Source organism: Indicator indicator, chromosome 13 (assembly GCF_027791375.1).
Source record: "Indicator indicator isolate 239-I01 chromosome 13, UM_Iind_1.1, whole genome shotgun sequence".
In the NCBI taxonomy this organism is placed as follows: domain Eukaryota; kingdom Metazoa; phylum Chordata; class Aves; order Piciformes; family Indicatoridae; genus Indicator; species Indicator indicator.
Genome location: NC_072022.1, coordinates 26,294,469 through 26,315,532, shown reverse-complemented (window position 1 = coordinate 26,315,532; position 21,064 = coordinate 26,294,469). Strand labels below are relative to the sequence as shown.

Sequence of the window (21,064 nt, the reverse complement as noted above, 5' to 3'; positions counted from 1 at the left end):
TCCAAAATGGCCTTTACAAAACATGCCCAGAATTACAAACAGTGAAACCTCTGCAGTGTCTATGTACAGCTTTAATAGAAAAGAAATCCTAACCTAGAGTATCAAAATACCATATTCATAGAAACCTATGGCAGCATTTAATAGAAAAGTAAGAAGTGTAAAACATAACTTTGTTTTTTGAAATTAAATATCCTAAAAAGGATAAAATATCCTAAAATGGATAAAATATCCTGAAGGGAATTTGTGTGCTGCTGCAAGAAATAAAAATTGAAGAGGATCACATCTCCCCTCGCCTCTGAGTTTTTGCTGCAATGGCTCTGCCATCCTCCTCCTCCTCTTCTTCCTCCTCATAGTTTTCTTCATGAACTTCTTTCAGGTTGTTCTCTTCTTGCATCTCTTGGTCTGCCCCTCCATTGTTCTTTTCATCTGCCTGATAGAGGAAAATTGAAAATCAGCATCAGTGCAACTGCTGGTTTCCTTCTATAGTTTATTTTAGGGCAATGAGATGAGGGTAAGGGCAAATGACTGTCAGGTGGAGTTGGCAGAGTGTGGATGCACAGGGAAAGAGCTCTCAAAGGCCTCCAGGCAGCAAGAATTGTTGTGGGGGTGGATGAGCAGAAGGAAGTTTGGACAGGATAAAATGGTAAGGCCTATGATGTAAAGCAAGCTACAACAATTCATAGTGTCACTGACATGGTCACAGCTGTGTCAAGTGTTGAACTACCTCACCCAGTCTGGGGCCTTACACACTACTTACATTCTCCTCATTTTCACCATATGGCTCCTCAGCATTGTGTCCCAGTTCTCGTTTCTTCTCTTCAGTCAGATCTTCCTGGATCTACAAAGCAGAGAGATGGTCTGGAGGTTTTAATTTCCTTTACAGAAGTAGTCTCTGGCATGAGTGTACACATTTTCACTGCTACACTCTGCCAGAAAGAAGATTCAAAAGAAAGGGAGGAGGAGAGGGCAGGGAAAGGTTAAAGGAGGGGGAAAAAACCCCAGCAGCCAAATAATCACGCAACTAATTTTGTCTGAAAACATATTGAACTTTTAACTACAGTCTTCACAGACCCTGTCATCACCAGCTAACACATTTAGATTTCCATTTCATGTTTCAACTTTACATATATATTATTTTCTCTTTATCCTTCATGCAGAGTGAGAGTGTCATGACACAGCAAAGAGTCACTGCTGACACTTGCACCCCACTGTGGACTCCTTGAACAATGTCAGTTCAGATGTGTGATAACTTCACCCACATTTTCCCAGCAGCTGAGCAATGCCTCTGCCAGCTGCTCCTGGAAAACCACAGAAAAGCAAAGGGGGATGGGGAGCAAAGAATAATCTCTTCCAATTCTGTCCTTGGAGAGAGAGCAGGCCTCACTGAATCTGCCTTCCAGACGTTCAGCTCTTGATCCATCACTTCTTTCATGTCAGCACTCTCCCTCACTTCCCTGTCCTGGTTAGGTGTAAATTTGGGGGAGTGCTTTTCACAGCAAACTTGATTTTCTTTTGGAGAATGCTGTTATGCAGATTTGCTCCAAATGGAGTCCTGCAAGCTGGGTGAGATGCTTCTGTGAGGCTGTACAGCTCTCTCCATGGAGGAAAAAATGCTGTTTCACCTGTCTGAGAAGCATTCACTGCCCACCCCTGCTACAAAGAGCTAGGAGGAGCCTGCTGCTTTCAGCAGGGCTCTATCCCTCCAGCAGCTGCTATCACATTCTCCTGCAGAGCAGCAGCAGCCTTCTCAACAGCATCAGTAGCAGGGGAGTATATTTAGCAATTGCTTCCAAGAAGAGGCAAAGCAGCTTGTGAACAAGTTCTTTGGGGTTCAGTAGTGTTGCCAGCAGAAGGGCAGCCATCAAACCTGGATCTCTTGAAGGGATATGGGGGAAAGATTTGAACAGTAATGTATCATATTTGAGTCAACCTGCTAAAGAACCTTCCCCAGTACAGCATCTTAACTCTTTCTTGATTGCTCACTTGACCCCTGCTTACTCTTTGATACTTCCAGTAAGCAGCCTGCTCACAGTCCCTTATGAAAAACATGCTCTAAATTACTTCCTGTAAGCTAAAGAGTGGTTGCCAAAGGCCAACTATTCCCAGCTCCTAATGACCTGGCTTGATTTAAGTAACAGAACTGGTGGATTCTAAGTGCATAGCAGCTAATTGAGACAAAGTGTTCCCCATAAGGAAGTAATGAGCAGCCATTTCTATTGCTTTTGGTAAATCATTACATATGAAGCAGAAAATAGCAATTGATTAGGTATGAATTGAAGAACTGCAGGGCACCTTATGCTAGCAGGTACCTAACCAGTGTGCCATTCAACACAGGACTGCGAAAGTCCCTGCCTCTCCATTTCTCCTCCAGTTCAAAGCAATGTGCTAACAGCTCCCTGACTGTTTGGTTCCACAAATAGCTGGGGATTACAGAACTTGGATTGCTGAGGAGGAGCACAGATAAATCAAAGTCAGAGCTAAAGAGTAAGTAACTGGCCAGGGAAGCAGTTTGCCCAGAACAGCAGTGTGTGATTAGAGATGCAAAGTTAATGAGGTTTTCAGCCACCTTCAGGGGAGCTTGAGGTTTTCAGGAATTTCTTCCCTGTGTTGTGAATGGCTTCATCTTTTCAATTATTGCACAATTAATACTGTGATGCATGGCAGACTAATGGATTGCAGCACACCAGCACCAGTAACTCGAAATATGTCCAGAAGCAGACAGCAGAGTAATGGCAAAGGCTTCCTAGGTTTCATAAAGTCAGACAAAGTGATTTGAGTTCAGCATCTATCATAAAAGATACCAACACTGAATGTTAATGGAGATGTGCTGTGCTACCTGAGTCTACATATGCCTGGTGCCTGCTTTCTTACCTCCTCTTCTCCCTCTTCCTGGTATTGTTCATCCACATTATCTTCCTGCTGGTCAGGATTTCCTGCCATCTGCACAAAGATCATATAAAAATTCATTTCTGTGTGCATGCCTATTAACTCTAGAAGGCTGAAGGTTAAAGCTCTTGTTCTGGAACTAAAACTTTCTGTAAAGCTGAAGTAACAACAATAATATAGCACGAGAGCTTCTAGTACGTTCATTAGCATTAATGATAGCTCTGCTACATGATTTAGAACTGCCCTAAATTAAAACCCAGACAACAGAAGGATTGTAATAGAAAATTACTTCAGAGAATAAAGCAACACTTTCCATACTAAGCAGGAAGACAGTGAAATATTTACCCCATTAAAGATCAATGCCACCAAAATACAGATTTGCTCTGCCTAGAGGAGTTCACAGTTTACAGGGGGCTGAAATGCACAGCATTCACTGGAAGGGCCAGGGAAGGAAAGTGACACCACTGCTTGCAGCTGAGGCAAGCAGCACAGGAAGGGCATGGACATTGTGCAAGGACATGATGATGGTATGAAGGGGAGTTCTGGCTGGGGCTGGTGTCCAGGTGAATACAGGGGCCCTGATGAGGCTACAGAACCTTGCTGAGTGGAGCCAGCGATGAAAGACAGAGCCATGTACCACCAGCAGTAATTCTACACTGTGTCACACATGGATTGCAAGAGGCCTTTAAAAATCAAAGTTCAGTGTTCTCTCACCACTGCGCTACACTGTCCTTAAAGAGGACCTAGAGAGGCTTCCCTTCCCTTTACTAACCACTAGGTGCTCTTCCACTCCAGGGTGTCCTTGTTTTGCACTGGTTTGCTTGTGCTTTTCATTTTCATCTGGTAGATTTTCTTCTCTCTCTTGCTCAGCTTCCTCAAATTCATCTTCTCCCTGATTGTTGGGGTCATCAGCAGGATTCACATCTTCCATGGCTGCCTTCTGTAATTTTCAAAAGTGACTGTTAAATATCTCAGCCAAATTGCATTTCACTTGAAAGCTACCCTAGCATAAGCTGTGTGAGTCAACTCTGTACCCCTGAAACCAGCTGGAACCTCTCTACAGGCATCAGGGCTCACCAGACCAAAATCCAGCCAGTAAGTGTCCACTGCTGAGAGAAAAAGTACTGCAACCCTCAGCACAGACAGACCTGCAGGATGGGTACCTGTCTGGTAAAACCCAGATTGAATCCAATGACTTATTGCACAGAGGCTGACAATTCCTGATAAGAGCAGGTGAAAAGAGGTAAGAGTTTAAATGCTGATGGCTCAAAAGAGCTGATGTGATCTTTCAGTAGCAGTCCATCCTGCACTATTGACCTTCTCTATGCCTACAATAAAACAAACAACAATCACTCTTCATCATGCTTTGCCATTCAGAAAATGAACATTTTCTTTGTTTATCATTCAGTGAAGCATTTTTGTTATTTTTATAGCTAATGAGTTAAAGGTCCTGTAGAAACATTTATCATACAACTTCATCTGCTGAAACTTGGGAGAAAGCACAGGACTGAATCTCCTGCATCCAAATCTCTGTGCCACTGATGTCACAGCTGTGTTGAGTGCTAGGGAATGTCTTCTTCTCTAGATCTCACACTTCTGTACTGACTCCAGCTGGTTTCAGTGGCTATTGAGTTGGCTTTTACTCTCTTAACTAACCATAGCATGAAAAGTACCATCACCCCTCTTGCTGACCACTACTGAGTGACTGCTGTCACGCTTTGGAATCCAAATTCCCTGTTCAAGTCCCAGCTAAGTACAAATCAGAAAAACAACTTCCTCCCAACAAGTAAGCTCTCCTTGATTTCTTCCCAGATCAGTCAGGAGAACTTTAAATAGATCCTAGATGTAGATTTCAACTGTCAAACTTGTCTTCCTAGCAGACCCCTCTGGTTCATCTTATTTCTGTAACATGCAATTATGTTAGATGAGACTTCTGGGTTGTCACTGCAGTAACGACTGCAATCCACAGCATCTTAATTCATACTCACTGATTCATCAGCCTGTTGATTTGCTATTTGATGTTCTGGTTCTTGCTGTTCATTTGCATTATTTTGCTCATCCTCTTCACCTTCATGCTGGTGCTGGTTGTCACGTTCATAAGCTGACAAATGTGTTGATATTATTATTGCATTGCAGCAGTTTCTACTTTGCCTTTTTTAAGAGTCTCATGTACAAAACCCTAGAACTGTTTCAGTTGGAGAAGACATTTAAGATCCTCAAGTTCTACCATTATCTAACTCTAGGGTGCTAAACCATGTCCCTCTGCACCACATCTCTGCATCTTCTCAACAGCTCTAGGGATGAGGATTCAACCATCTCCCTGTGCAGCCTGTTACAGTGTTTGAGAACCCTTTCAGTGAAGAAGCTTCTTCTAATCCCCAAAGCAAACCTCCCCTGGTGCAACTTGAGGCCACTTCCACTTGCTCTATCACTTATTACTGGGGAGAAGAGACTGACCCCCACCTCAATCCAACCTCTTCTCAGGTAGTTGTAGAGAGCAATGAGGTCTCCCTACAGCTTCATTTTCTCCAGACTAAACCACCCCAGTTCCTTTACCTGCTCCTCATGACTTCACTAGCTTTGTTGTCCTTCTCTGGATCTGCACCAGTACCTTAATGCCTGTCTTGTAGTGAGGGGCCCAAAACTGAACCCAGTACTCAAGGGGTGGCCTCACCCTCTATGCTTTTAGCAGTAGGCAGCCTTTGCCTGGGAAGCTTGCCTGAGCACAAAATGCTAACAGAGTGGTTTCACTGCTAGTAGGTAACAGACTCCAAAAGATTTCATCATTTTAAGAGATGAAACAAAATCATAGTTCAGAGCCAGGAATGCAACTGAGAGCCACACAGCCCTATCCTTGAAGCTAAGTCAAAAGGAGCCTTTTCCTTTCAGGAATGTGGGTATGATCTTTAGTAATTGCTGTATTTCACTCAGCTCAGGCAGTGTTATTTGAGCTTCTGGTTTTGAATTGCAAGCTTCTGTTTCACTTCAGTCCAAAGCGGATATGAAATGAGTACTAAAATCTCAAATGAAAGGCAGTACACAGGGAATGTGAACATGGTAGGGGCAGACATTTTTACCTTACCTCCTTCCTCTTCCTGGATACCTTGATCTTCTTCCCCTTGAACAATATCATGGTCCATGTTATAATGAGCCTGTTGGCTGAGGAAATTGAAGGCAAATGCATCATTTCAGTTTCAAAAAAGTGTGGGTTTGCTTTAATAATCAAACCATCCTACTGCATCTGTGCTTCTCCTGGCTCCTCTTAGAATGGGCTCCAATTTACCCTTCTATTACCTAATATTTTTTCACATCACCTTTCCTGCAAGAAGATGTATTTTTTTAGTACAAAGACTTGGTTGTTTGTTGCCCTACTACATGAACTTCTGTGCTTGTATTTCTTTATACATCAAGGGGATCCTCCTTGCATAAAACTCTCAAGCCAGTATATTCCATAATCAAAGCAGAAAATACTATGAGCTGGAAGGAAAGAACCTCTCAGACAAAGGGTCATAAACTAGGTGGATTAGTTATTTTGCTGATGAAGCAGTTCCAGTTTAATCTTGAAAAGGGTTTATTTATGTGGTTGTTCTTGCCAGACTGCATACTTTGACTAGCAATTTGTGAAAGGCTCTCTCATACCCAAATCCTTTTAGAACATGGGTCACATGAATATTTCAGTGCTTCAGCAAAGAAAATTCACTAGGCTTGGGGTTCCAAAACACAAAAGAGAGTCACTAATGATTTAAAAGTACATAGAAGCAGAAGGAAATGTGACAGGGAGGGTAAAAGGCAGGTAGAAACTACAATGCCATGGCTGTAACTGCATTCACAGTAACTTTATGACATCAAAAAGGTCTTGGTTTCTCCTGAAACCATGCTTTTGTCTCTCCAATGCAAATAATACCAGTCACTCTTGTCCAAAAAGTCCTCATGGAATTACTTAAAAACAGCATCTCACATTTAAGAGGAACTTTAGCTTAGGTACTTAATGCATACCTGATACTGGAGCTCATCAGCACTACAAGATCGTCATTGCTGCTTAGTGGAAAATAATTACTAATTTAAAGCAAGCTTTAAGACAAGGGCCCTTACATGCCAGAAGCCCCTAACTTCTCCCAAGGGTGTGCATGGCAATATGTATTCACTGCTCCAGACTTCAGAGCCTTCCAGAGTGAAAGGGGAAAAAAAAAAAAAGGAAGGAATAATCCTCTAAAATAGCAATCAGCTTTCTCCTTGGAAAGGAGGAGATGAGTCTTACAGACATGAGCCTCACTGAATTTAGTTTCTGGCTTGTCTAGGTTTACAGCACTAAACCACACTCTTTTCAAAGCTGGTTTGGTGCCAGCCATAAAACCTAGAGCACAGGCCATGGCAAAGTGAAGTAAAAGAACTGAACCTCAGCCTGGTTTTGTAGAGTTTTTCTCCTTGTTCTGCCTCTTTCTCTTGAAGCTGTTGCTGCCGTAGCAGCTGCCCTCGCAGTCTTTGCTGGTGGAGTGATTCCTGATGCTCCCGCAGCTGGTTGGCTTCCTCTGCTCTTTGGGCTGCAAGGTGCTGCTGCTCCAGTTGTTGCTCATAAGCTGTCTTCTGTCTTTTTGTTACAGCTTTTGGTGATGTTATCTGTCAAAGGAATGTGTTAGTCACAGATTAATCATCGTTGTGACGATGAGAATCAAGCAGGCAGAAACCTGAGTCAAGAGGGAAAACGCTGCAGATGCCATATGCAATAGGTACAATCACAGCAAAGTCATTTTCACTTTCCTTGTCTCTGCTTAAAGTTTAATTAGTTTTGGTTTTGAACACAGGCTGGAAGTGTTGGGGGGTTTGTGAAGGTCAGGAGGGTAGAAAAGGCTTGGGGAAACCATGCTTTTCTTCCCCATCAATAATCATAAAGCATAGAATGGTCTGGGTTGGAAGGGACCTCCAAAGGTCATCTAGTCCAACACACTCTGCTGTAAGCAGGGACATCCTCAGCTAGATCAGGTTGTTCAGAGCCCTGTCAAACCTCACCTTGAATATCTGCAAAGATGTGGCCCCAACCACCTCCCTGGGTGACCTGTTCCAGTGTTCCACTATCCTCACAGTGCAGAGCTTGTTCCTAACATCCAATCTAAATCTGTGCTTCTCTAGTTTGAAACCATTGTCCCTTGTCCCATCACTACAGGCCTTTGTAAACTCTCTGTCCATCCTTCCTGCAGGCCCCCTTGAGGTACTGGAAGGCTGCTATTAAGTGTCCCTGGAGCCTCCTCCAGGCTGAACACCCCCAGCTCCCTCAGCCTGTCCTCCAGCAGAGGAGCTCCAACCCCCTGATGGTTTTCGTGGCTCTCCTCTAAACCTGCTCCATCAGGTCCATGTCCTTCCTATATTGAGGGCTCCAGACCTGGACACAGTAGCCCAGGTGAGGTCTCACCAGAGCAAAGTGGCAGAATCAGCTTTCTGGATCTGCTGGCAATGCATCTTTTCATGCAGCTCAGGATGTGATTGGCTGCCTGGGCTGCAAGCTCACACTGCCTGCTCCTGTCCATCAGCACCCCCAAGTCCTTTTCCACAGGGCTGCCTTCTATCACCTCATCCCTCAGTCTGTATAGATAGTGAGGAAGGTTTTGATGGCTGACAACGAAGACAGCAAATACGCTCCAGTGATTTAACTGGCGGTTTCAGCTGGGGTTGCTTTGAGCCTTAAGTTAGACACTGCACTATTTTTACAGTCAGCAGTAACTTTAACTCGTTTCACAGCTTAAGCTACTGCTGCTCTAATCCACTGCACCTCTCCAACAGTGGCTTCTCATCACACTCCAGTTCCACAATTAATCTGCTTACAAAGCCCAAGGTGAGATCAGTAAATCGTATTTTGCACTGAAGATCAGATCTAGAATGCAAATCTGGGATTTGCTGGTTTCATTTAGAGCTGCAGAGAGCAAGCTATGCTCTGATTTCCCCTGGCTGCTCCAGTCATGTTCACCTTGCAGTTCAAATTTCCTGTCAAATGCCAGTGAACATTTAGACGGGAATGTGTTTCCAGAAGGTAGGTGTATCTGACAAGGAAACACACTGCAGTTGGATGAAATGCAGCAAATTAGTAAGGCAGGACAGCTCTCCAAAGTGCTGAAGATGAGTCTCATTCTGTCTTTTCCCCATCAGCTACCACAGACCTCAATTTTAAAGTAGGAGATGGGATTTGAGCTGATTGCTCTTTTTTTTCCATCTGTTGCTTTTTATCAGCAGAATTAATGTTCATTAGGCTTCATCTGGCAAGCACTGCGGTATGCATGTGCTGAAGCTGATCCTGAATCCTCTGCATCTGAGTGCTTGGAATCCTAAATATTCTATGGATATGTCCTGGTTTGAGCTAGAACAGAACTAATTCTGGTCAGTGATTTGACTTCCCAGCTTGGGCTCTCCTCAGTGTCACCATTTTATGAAGTTCAGGGCAGGTTTGCACAGCCAGGGGTTGCTTCTAGCATTGATATGAGAGTTCCAACGGCTGGGGGTGCAGAAAGGCTCTGACTTAGACTTGCTCCTCTGCAATCCAAGAGCACTGCCACCTCCTGTGTCCCACCTTCATAGATTCATAAAGTGGTTTGGGTTGGAAGAGACCTTTAAGATCATCTAGTTCCAACACCCCTGCCATGGGCAGGGGGTACCTTGAGGTGCAGTAAGTCAGAGGTGGCACCTGCAAGAAAGAGCAAACAGGACAGGGGATCCTAAACTGACCAACACGGGATTCCATTCTGTGGATGACATCTTCAGTACAAAGCCAAGGGATCACCAGGATCAAGCCTCTTCTTCAATGACAAGCAGTCTGAGGACTCCTCTGTTCAGCCACTGATACCACTCCACACATTCCTCAATCCAGTTCCAGAATCTGATTCCTGTCTGCTGCAGAGTCCAGTCTGGAACTTCTGTCACAGCATCAGTGGTGACAGCGATGACATTGCCTTGAGGGGCTGGGTTCTACATTAGTTTGTCTCTATTTCATTGGATTATTTTTATTTCTATCCCAGCTGCTTTAGTTTCTTTCCCAACCCATCAGCTTCTCTCTCTACTTCCTTTTGGGACGACAGAGGGGTTCATAGAGAGCCTTTGTCCCTCATCTGGTGACCAGCCCAGCCCCTCTGCCCCCCACTCCCCTTGACAGACTGATGCTGATTTTACCTAGGTGAGTTCAGCACAGAGCCAGCACAGTGGTCACAGACACCTCCCTTGCAACAGCAAATCTAATCAAGGAGTAGAAAAGAGCTCCATACCTCTGAGTGCAGATGATCACCCAGCATATTGGTTTCTTCTTCTTTCTGTTCCTGTTTTTTCCACTCGTGCTCCTCTGGAACTTGATCCTGCTCCTGCTCCTCCTCCTCCAAGCGCTCCGGCTGACCTGCCTGCTCCATTTCTTCCTCTTCCAGTTCTTTTTTGTGTTCCTCTTCAACTTGATCAACATGCTGCTCATCATCCTCTCCAGCCTCCTGCTGCTCCTGAATATTTAGTTCTTTGGCATGCTGGCCATCATTAGCCCTTCTTTGTAGATGAAAAGGTTCAGCTCTATCTTCTTTTTCCTGGGTGTTTATTTCTTCTTTCTCTTTTGGCTCCTCGTTCTGCAAAACACACACAAGACTTTCTATGCACAAGATACAGGTTTTGTGTTTTCTCATGAGCCAAGGTCTAGACATGAAGCCCTTATCTGAGCCTGCAGCAGTGACACTGTAGTCAGGAGAGCCAAATGCCTGCTTTGGAACAAACTGTCCCTCCTGCCAGTGTCAATGGTTGGTGTGCAGAATAGAAGGTGCAGAGGAGACCTTATTGTGGCCTTCCAGTATCTGAAGGGGGCCTACAGGAAGGCTGGGGAGGGACTTTTTAGGATGTCAGGTAGTGGTAGGACTTAGGGGCAAAGGAGCAAAACTAGAAGTGGGGAGATTCATATTGGATGTTAGGAAGAAATTCCTCCCCATGAGGGTGGTGAGACACTGGCACAGGTTGCCCAGGGAGGTTGTGGAAGCCTCATCCCTGGAGGTTTTTGCAGCCAGGCTGGAGGTGGCTGTGAGCAACCTGCTGTAGTGTGAGGTGTCCCTGCCCATGGCAGGGGGGTTGGAACTGGATAGTCTTTGAGGTCTCTTCCAACCCTGACAATTCTGTGATACCTGATCCTTGGCTCTGCACAGCTCCACAAGGCATTGTACAATTGCATCATGAAGCAGGTCAAGCCTCATTTTACCTGAAGTGGTACAAAACAGCTACAATTCTTTATCTACAAAGGAAGCTTTGTATTTTTTATTTCCTGGTAGGTCCTGCTGGCCACAGATCAAACCAAAACCACACACAACTGGTATTTTGTAACATCCAGAATTTACCTACAACTTTTCCTTATTTTTTTTGACTTTTTGAACACTGGTTAGCATGCCAGTTTGACACACACTGACTTAAGTGTGCCACTGAAACTGTGTAAAATACATAGAAAGATAATTTCCTCAGAGCTTGTTAAAGCTTTTGTGAAGCACATGAGATAGCTAAATTTTAGAGACTGCTAATTATGCCAAAAATTGAAGTTTTTAGCAACTTCTTAAACCAGCTTACATAAACCACTGTTGAGTGCATTTACAGTCAGTGAGAAAAGGTCCACCATGAACATACTTTTCTACTACTCAGTAAAATGAAACTGTTCTACTTCAGCTACTTAAGAGCTGCCAGAGGTGTAGCATTACACATAGGCTTTTCATGGAAGTTAAGCACATAGTGAGTAAGTTGCTGACTAAGAACCATTTCCCACAGTGTCTGTAGCCAGTCAGTACTTTCTACCTCCTTGTGCTCTTCAGCCACAGTTTCATGGTGCAGCAGGAGGTCACTGTGAGGAGATGGAGCTCCCACCTCTGGCTGCTCCTTTGGTTGTTCTGCCTTCTCAGGCTGTCGGAAACTTGGCATTTTGTTGAGTGTGTCCTTCAGCTGTCTGTACTCCTCCACCTGGGACTGAAGTCAACAGATGAATTATAGTGTGCCCAAACCAATGGCTTAATAACATGTAGTCACCTCAGAGTAAACTCAATGGCATGACACGTGGCAGAAAGGCATAAGACCAAGGAGAAAAAACGGGGCAGGAGCTTTGGAAATTGGTTGTTTCCACACGCTAGAGAACGCTGATTCATCACAATCTTTTCAGCCAAAGTGCACATGCATACAAAATGGATTAGAAAACAAAATAAAACTCTCTGTGGGACAAAGATGATTTGTTTTGTTCATGCCAAGCAGGTGAATTGTCAGAAGGGGATGATGCAGTTTTCCTGGCAGGCTCTCAAGCAAGAGAAAGCAAGAGCACCACCACTTCTCCTTCACTGCTAGAAGGAAGTGTGGTTCTTTCAGAAAAAGAAGTGTTAAAGGATATATACACATCATGAAAATGGCAAATCCCCAACATTTAGACAGGTGTTACACAAGACAACAGCCACCATACAGAACTAAGGCAAGGAAAATCATAGTATACCGTTTGGTGAAGAGCCAGAGAAAAAAGAAGGGGGGAAAAAAAGGAAAAGAAGAGAGAAAAATGTAAAGCCTTCCTGAAATGCAACAGTAACATGTTGTAAATTGATTTGATGTTTAACTTTGAGGGATTCATAGAATGGTTTAGGTTGGAAGAAGGCCTTGAAGATCATCTAGTTCCAACCAGCCCACCACATGCAGAGACATCTTCCACCAGCCCAGGTTGCTCAAGGCCTCATCCAACCTGGCCTTGAACATGCATCCACGACCTCCCTGGGCAGCCTGTTCCAGTGTCTCACCACCCTCTCTGTAGAGAAATTCTTCCTAATCTCCAGTCTAAATCTGCTCAAGCTTTGATCCATTCCCTCTCCTTGTAGGGAGGCCCTTGTAAAAAGTCCCTTCCTAGCTTTCTTGTAGGTCACTGTAAGATCTCCCCAGAGCCTTGCCTTCACTTCTCCAGGCTGAACAGCCCCAAATCTCTCAGCCTGCCCCCATAGAGGAGGTGCTCCAGCCCTCTGATCATCCTTGTGGCCCTTCTCTGGATCTGCTCCAGCAGTTTGATGTCCTTCTTGTGTTGGGGGCACCAACTTTGTACAAGATACTTTCAAAGAGGTGCTGAAGTCCAGTATGAGAATGCAGACTGGCTGGGACACCAGCTCCTGTCTATACAGCAGACATACAAGAAACTATCTTGTAAAGTCAGCTTTTGGAGAGGGACAGGATTTACAACAGATGACCAGCTGCAGCTACACAAGCTGGTGCCTCCTGAGAAGGTTTCCCTATGGCTCCAGAGTGACCTTATAGCTACATTCCAGTGTCTGAGGAGGACCTCCAGGAAGGCTGGGGAAGGACTGTTTAGAAGGGTATATAGTGATAGGACGAGGGGCAATGGTTTGAAACTGGAGCAGGGGAGATTTTGGTTGGACAGCAGGAGGAAGTTCTGCACAATGAGGGTGGTGAAATACTGGAACAGGTTGCACAGGGTTGTGGTTGAGGCCCTGTCCCTGGAGACATTCAAGATCAGACTTGATGTGGGCTTGGGCAGCTTGCTCTAGTTGGAGGTGTCCCTGCACACTGCAGGGGGGTTGGACAAGATGACCTTTGAAGGTCCCTTCCAACCCAATGCAATCTGTGAACTTGTTTACTGCCCCTTTTGAAGTCAGAGGTGCATCTCATAATCCTTTATATAGTTCAGGTTACAAAGTGTCTCTGGTTCCCACTCTGAGAGTCTGTTTGTCTGTCTGTCTGTTATGTGGTATCACAGCAATCAAGAGTACAGCAGCCTGGCAGGATGCAGTGACATCCAGTGCACAATGCTCACACAAAACAATATCCCCAGTGCTACAGACTGAGATGATGCAACGAGGAACAGCACCCTTGAAGTGTCTCCAAAAGCCTATGGCATCCATTACTACAGTCAGGCCTAAAAGCAAAGCAAAATGCACAGTAGTTAACTCTTGTCATTCCAGAGGGATACTTCTGCTTCCTCATTAACTGCTGGAGAGTCCAGCAAGAGATTTTAGAAGGGAAAAAAAAAATAGTATTTACTTAACACAAGACTAATATGCAGGGCTCTGATTTTTTTTTTCCCTCTCCCTCCTGCTGCCCAGGCAGAGAGAGAGTCTCTCAGGATATTTAAACAGTGCACGTCCAGCTCAGAATTCAAGTGGCTGCATTCTGCTGCACGAGTCACTAAGCTGAACATTGTGATTCAAGGCCACAGCTCCAAAGGTATTAATACTGGCAGAGAGACAGAGTTTGTAAAAATATATAATGAATCTGCCTGGCTGTTTGAGCCATGGAAAAGTACAAAGATTACAATGCCTTAAAGATTCAGGTCACAGATTCATTAGTGCAGCATTGACTACTGATATTTAATATCTCAAATACACCTCAAAGTAGAGAGGTCGTTTACTGAGCTGTGTCTCTGAGCAATAATCCCTTGTGAACTTCCTGTGGCTGGTTTGCAGCAGAAGCTATGCAACTGTGCTAAACATCATCTCTTCTGAAGGAATGTGCAAGACTCCTCTTGGAGGGAAGGCTCTCCATAGGATTAATGTCTAACTACAGATAGGAAGGCTTTGTGTGGCACAGGTTTTCTAATTAAAGAACTGAATTAAAGCCAGGAGAAATATATAGAGCTTCCCTTTGGATTTGGTGAACCTTAAATCAGTGCCTGTGTCTGCCCTGGTGGAATTTCAGATGTTTGCAAACACATACCAAGTAGCTAACATGACCAGTGGGAGAAGAGCTTAAAATATGCCAGCAGCTAATTTTAGGACTGGCAATGAAGATTCTCCATAGATTTAATCTGTGAGAGACTTTCCAGGTCTTTTCTTGCTTTTTGAATATTGACACATATTGACATGCACAACAAGCAGAACTGGGAAGGATAAAAAAAAGAAGATCCAGTGCTTTAAATGTTGTTAATAACTTTGTGGACCATGAAAATATTTAAACGAAGAAAATCAGTCAAGAATAAAAATAACTTCACACTGCCTCATTGCCTTTCCCTCTGATCTTTCCCCATCAGTATTACCCTGTTGCAGCATTACTCCTGCTTCCAGATTCCCTGTGGTCTACACAGCTTGTACTGGCACAGCTGAGTGAACCTGCAGCAGTCTGGCACAGTTTGCACTCCACGATAGTTCACTAGGAAATGACATTTAAGAAAGGTATTGCTGCTGCTTCTTTTAACTAATTGGAGTTCCACCTGGAGTTTATATTCCTCCACTTATACTCCACCTCTGTTGCTCTGATGTTTAGTCATATAAAGAGACTTCACAGCATACCAGCATCTTTTCAAGTGATGTGTGTGAATGTCGGAGTGTGGGATGTTAAACCAACACAAGTTCTATCGGAGAAGAAAGAGAAAGAAAGGTATTTAACAGTTCTTAAGGAAGCAGAGATACTCTTCTGATCAGTACCACATGCATTCTGCAGCCTAGCATTTTTGCTTTCCAACAGCCCTAAGATTTGTTGCAGCTTCTGATTCAGAGGAACCCTTTTAAGTCATGCACTGCCCTGCGGTGTGCAGCGTGGTGCTGCCTGCAGGCTCCCCATGCGAAAGGCTGCATGCAGAACGTCGCAGTCAGCTCGACTAGGAGAACAAGGGCTAGGAAGGTGAAGAGCTGGTAGGAGCTGCTTTCCTTTCTGACCTGTGCAGCAGCTAGTGCACTCTTGTGGTCTTCCAAAGTCACTACAAGCTGGTTGTGTTGGGAGAGTAAGTTCTTATGCTGTTGCTACACGAAAAGAAGAACATTACATGTTTTACACAAAGGAAATTAGGCAGCCTGGGGGATTTTCGAACCAGGAAGATAATTCGATTTAGTTCAAGAAAGAAACTCCTGAGCTGGAATTACAGCATTGATTTATTTAACACAGAATGCATATTAAACAGAGAACGTGGGCATGCCAGGAAAGAAAATTTGGGGAGGCCAGGAGTTGCTTAAGTAAAATAAAGTTGAAAGTTGGAATAGATGTTGATGGATGTTTAAAAATAAAAGAGCTGGAAAACATTAATTTCAGCACACTGAAGTCTAGTTGAGAGGCATCCCTGCCCATGGCAGGGAGGTTGGAGCAGATGATCTCTAAGGTCCCTGGGACAACTTGCCCAGAGAGAGGTAGTAGAAGACCCCATCCCTGGAACCATTCCAGGTTAAGTTGTTTGGGGCTCTGAGCAATCTGATTTAGTTGAAGATGTCCCTGTTCACTGCAGGGGTGTTGGACTAGGTGACCTTTAAAGGTCCCTTCCAACCTAAGCCATTCTATGAGTCAACAAAAACACAACTCTCAACTTAAAAATAAAAAAAATTCAAATTTCCAACTCCAATTTCTATACAAAATACTTCTCTTATTTGTTTATTTTACATGACCATGAACCTAAAGTGCAGGTGGCAAAAGATAAGAAATCCAATTCAACCAGATGCCTTGCCTTTTGCCACACAATGGACACTACAAGCCTTCAGCACAGCTCAGTTTGTTAAAAGTTGGGAAAATGCTTCTGTTTCCTAAAGGTCTTGAAGGTTCCCCTCAAAGCAAAGCTTACCTTAACATCTTGTAGCTGGGTGTGTATGTCCTGGTGAGCTTTCCTCAACTGTCTGTTCTCCTCCTTTAAGTTATAAAGGGATTCTGCTTAAAAGAAATGACAGCCAGAATTTAAAACAGGTCAGATTTATACTGCTGGATGAAGCACCAAAATTAAGACTTTAACACAAGTACAGAAAATCCTAACACAACTGCTGTAGTAAAAAGGGATTAGAGTAATTGTGTGGCTTGTTTACGTTACATCAGTCCCCAGCCCTAAAAAAAATAAATAATCTTTATATTTTCAAGCAGAAAATTATCACAGTACATTAGAGGTTGGAAGGGACCTCCAGAGATCATGCCAAAGCAGGATCACCCAAGGTAGTCCATACAGAAATGCATCCAGATGGGTTTTGAATGTGTCCAGAGAAGGAGACTCCAAAACCTGGGCAGCCTGTTCCAGAGCTCCATCACCCTCACTGTAAAGAAGTTTCTCCTCCTGTTGAGGTGAAATCTTCTGTGTTCAAGTTTCAACCCATTGTTCCTTGGCTTATCACTGTGCACCACTAAAAAGAGATTGGCCCCCTCCACTTGACACCCACCCCTCAGATATTGATAGACATTGATCAGATCCCCTCTCAGCCTTCTCTTCTCCAGACTAAACATCCCCAGGGCTCTCAGTCTCACTTCACAGGGGAGATGTTCAAGTCCCCTAAGCATCCTCATGGCTCTCCCTTGGACTCTCTCCAGCAGGTCTCTGTCTCTCTTGAACTGGGGAGCCCCAAACTGGACACAGGATTGCAGGTGTGGTCTCACCAGGACAGAGTACAGGGGGAGAAAAACTTCCCTAGCCCTGCTGGACACACTTTTCTTGAAGCACCCAAGGATCCCCTTGGCTCTCTTGGCCACAAGGGCACATTGCTGTCCCATGCAGAACTTGCTGTCCACTAGGACTCCAAGGTCTTTCTCTGTAGAGCTGCTTCTCAGCAGGGCAGCCTCTAACCTGTATTGGTGCCTGAAACATTTGGTTGAATTTTACATCAGTGCACCCAGTCCACAACTAGAATTATGCACCACTCTTCACACTGGGGACTGCAGACAGCAAAATTTATTATGATAACCCAAATCTTGACAAGGCAGAAAGGAAGCCACCCTTCTCTCTTCCCTCACATTGCATCTGCTGAGTGAGAATTTTATAGCACAGGACTGAGCTATTCTTTCAGAAGAGTTGGCCAGATGGCCAGCATACATAAAAAGCTTTATGTTCTGGGACCAGGGAGAAGGGCTTCTCTCCCCAGTTCTTACATTATGTTGATGTGGAGTATTGCAAGCAGGCAGAGGCAAGCTCTTCCCACACTCCAGGCTGCTAGGCTGAGCTCCAGCCCAGTCCAAGAGCTAGCTGTATGACTTCATTGGTGTGGAACCAAGACAGAAATAATAAATACAGCCTCTGCCTGCAAATTACTGTGAAGACAAAACTGCAGGCAGCTCCAAAACTAATTTGTGTTAGTGACACATGGCAGAAAGTGGCTGAAGGCCCTTGATGGAGAGAGTCCCAGCCTTTTGTTCTAAATTGTGTAACTGGGACTGAAGGGGTCTGCAAACTGCAACAAATCTCTTGAATAGGAAACTGGGTGAAGAACATAAAAATGAATACTTCATCATCACCCAAGTATACAGGTGCAACATGTTTCAGAGAAGCTGATACATACAGAAAAAAATGAGGCCTAAAATGTATATGAAGTCATTTAATGAAGAGGCACAGCTAAATCTCTGATAGAAGTGGCAAACATCTTGGAATGCCTTTTGATTACACAAAAAGGGTCAAGAGGCAAACCCGTTTTCCCAGGTTTATACAAGCCTTAGAACTATAAAATGAAAGAGTGGATAAACCACCCTCTGGCATCTGACAGGCTTTTAAGTGCTGTGTTTCTTACTGTTTCTCTAATCTAGACAGAAACACAAAGAAAACACATGAACAGATTTCAGAAAGAGGCCAGGGAGAATCATCAATAAAATATAACTTATCAGGAGGCATAAGATGCACAAATGACCTGTTAGTGAGAAAAGAGGAATCACAGAATCAACCAGGTTGGAAAAGACCTCCAAGATCATCAAGTCCAACTGATCACCCACCCCTAACTAATCAACCAGACCATGGCACTAAGTGCCTCATCCAGGCTTTTCTTAAACATCTCCAGGGATGCTGTCCCCACCACCTCCCTGGGCAGCCCATTCCAATAGGCAATCTCTCTTTCTGTGAAGAACTTCTTTCTAAGATCAGCCCCCTGCATGGCTTGAGACTGTGCCCTCTTGTTCTGTTGCTGGTTGCCTGGGAGAAGAGACCAACCCCCACCTGGCTACAACCTCCCTTCAGGTAGTTGTAGACACTAATAAGGTCTCCCCTGAGCCTCCTCTTCTCCAAGCTAAATAACCCCAGCTCCCTCAGCCTCTCTTCTCCCAGGCAACCAGCAGCAGACCAAGAGGACACAGTCTCAAGTTGTGCCACAGGAGGTACAGGCTAGATATGAGGAGGAAGTTCTTCACAGAGAGGGTGATTGCCCATTGGAATGGGCTGCCCAGGGAGGTGGTGGAGTCACCATCACTGGAGATGTTCAAGAGAAGCCTGGATGAGGCACTTAGTGCCATGGTCTAGTTGATTACTTAGTGCTGGGTGATAGGTTGGACTGGATGAGCTTGGAGGTCTCTTCCAACCTGGTTGATTCTATGATTCCTCACAGGGCTTGTGTTCCAGCCCCCTCACCAGCTTTGTCGTCCTTCTCTGGACATGTTTGAGCAACCGAACATCTTTCTTGAACTGAGTGGCCCAGAACTGGAAACGCCTTTCTGTCTCACACCAAAGTGACAAATGCACATTTTAATCTGGGCAGCCAGGCACAGGTTAGACTTACCCTTCAGCTTCGAGATCTCCTGCTCTTTCTCCTGCTGCAGCTGTAAGTATCGCTCCTTGTGATCACTGAAGGTTCTGCTAAACTCTTCCCCTTGTTTGCGGTGATCTTCCTCGAGGTCGGCGTGCTGCTTCTTTAGCTCTTCATGTTGACTCTGCAAACACCAAGTTGGGACACTGCAGCAGTTCTGCAGATCTGGCTAATATTGTCTTTGGCAATTTGTTCAATAAGTCCAGATGAATAGGAAGCATTCATAACGAGAGGTTTATTATTCAAAGCATGCAGATTGCAGCTCCTTTCAAGCACAAAATGAGCTTTGTGAGGAGCAGCCTCTAGTTCTAGGGCTGCGTCACCTCACCCTGCACTTGCACTGTCCCACTGCTGAATGTGTCCAAGAGAACCACACACACAATCACTGAGTCACACAGAGTTAACCAGGTCAGAAGAGACCTTTGAGATCATCCAGTCCAACCTATCACCCAACACCATCTAATCAACTAAACCATGGCACCAAGTGCCTCATCCAGTCTCTTTTTAAACACTCCCAGGGATGGTGACTCCACCACCTCCCCAGGCAGTCCATTCCAATGGCCAGTCTCTCTTTCTGTGAAGAATTTCCTAACATCCAGCCTAAACTTCCCCTGGCACAGCTTGAGGCTGTGTCCCCTCATTCTGATCCTCATATGCCAAGCAATGCAAAGCCTGGGAAGTCAGTGTTCCACACAAGTCATTGCATTTGAGAAGATCAAATCACCCACTGGAAAACCTGACTAGGGAAACCTGCAGTAAATCATCTTTTAAGGGTACTGTTGTAAGAGGAAAGCTCCATCACTGTACTGACATCCTGGAGTGAACTGCTAGAAGCTGGTGAGGCTGCATCTTCCTGACACTGGGTCACCAGCAGAACACCGGTGTCCTCTAAATTCACAGATTCATAGAACGGTTTAGGTTGAAAGGGACCTTGAAGATCATCTAGTTCCAACCCCCCCCCGCCATGGGCAGAGATACCTTCCACTAGACCAAGTTGCTGAAGGCCTCATCCAACAGGGCCTTGAACACCTCCATGGAAGAGGAATCCATGACCTCCCTAGGCAACCTGTTCTAGGGTCTCACCATCCTCATTGGAGAGAATTTCTTCCTAATATCCAGTCTGAATCTGCCCTCCTCAAGCTTCAATCCATTCATTCTCATCCTATCACTACAAGCCCTTGTTAAAAGTACTGGAAGACAACTCTGAGGTCTCCCCAGAGCCTTCTCTTCTCCAGGCTGAACAGCCCTGACTCTGCAGTCCTCTGATCATCTTTCTGGCCCTCCTCTGGACCTTCTCCAGCAGTTCAATGTCCTTCTTATGCTGGGAGCACCAGAACTTGATGCAGGACTGAAGGAGTTGGGGCTGTTCAGTCTGGAGAAGAGAAGGCTCTGAGGTGACCTTATTGTGGCCTTTCAGTATCTGAAGAGGGCTACAAGAAAGCTGGGGAGGGACTTTTTAGGATATCAGGGAATGATAGGACTGGGGGGAATGGAATGCAGCTGGATGTGGGGAGATTCAGGCTGGATGTGAGGAAGAAGTTCTTCCCCATGAGAGTGGTGAGAGCCTGGATGGGTCGTCCTAGGAGGTGGTTGAGGCCCCATCCCTGGAGGTGTTTAAGGCCAGGCTGGATGAGGCTCTGGCCAGCCTGATGTAGTGTGAGGTGTCCCTGCCCATGGCAGGGGGGTTGGAACTGGATGATCCTTGTGGTCCCTTCCAACCCTGACTGATTCTATGATTCTATACTCCAGGTGGG

General features: G+C 44.9%; 1 protein-coding gene across 1 annotated transcript in view; it reads right to left on the bottom strand.

Annotated features, from left to right (window-relative positions):
- Positions 1-260: 260 nt before the first annotated feature.
- GOLIM4 (golgi integral membrane protein 4) overlaps positions 261-21,064 on the bottom strand; it is a 40,313-nt gene continuing 19,509 nt past the window's right edge. The window contains exons 5-16 of the mRNA XM_054386004.1: positions 19,284-19,434; positions 16,394-16,476; positions 15,504-15,587; positions 11,671-11,838; positions 10,131-10,472; positions 7,283-7,503; positions 5,969-6,045; positions 4,875-4,987; positions 3,659-3,826; positions 2,872-2,940; positions 758-838; positions 261-430 (exon numbers count right to left, since the gene is read on the bottom strand). Coding sequence (XP_054241979.1) covers positions 278-430; positions 758-838; positions 2,872-2,940; positions 3,659-3,826; positions 4,875-4,987; positions 5,969-6,045; positions 7,283-7,503; positions 10,131-10,472; positions 11,671-11,838; positions 15,504-15,587; positions 16,394-16,476; positions 19,284-19,434 — 1,710 coding nt within the window. The 3' untranslated portion in view covers positions 261-277. The remainder of the gene's footprint in view (positions 431-757; positions 839-2,871; positions 2,941-3,658; positions 3,827-4,874; positions 4,988-5,968; positions 6,046-7,282; positions 7,504-10,130; positions 10,473-11,670; positions 11,839-15,503; positions 15,588-16,393; positions 16,477-19,283; positions 19,435-21,064) is intronic.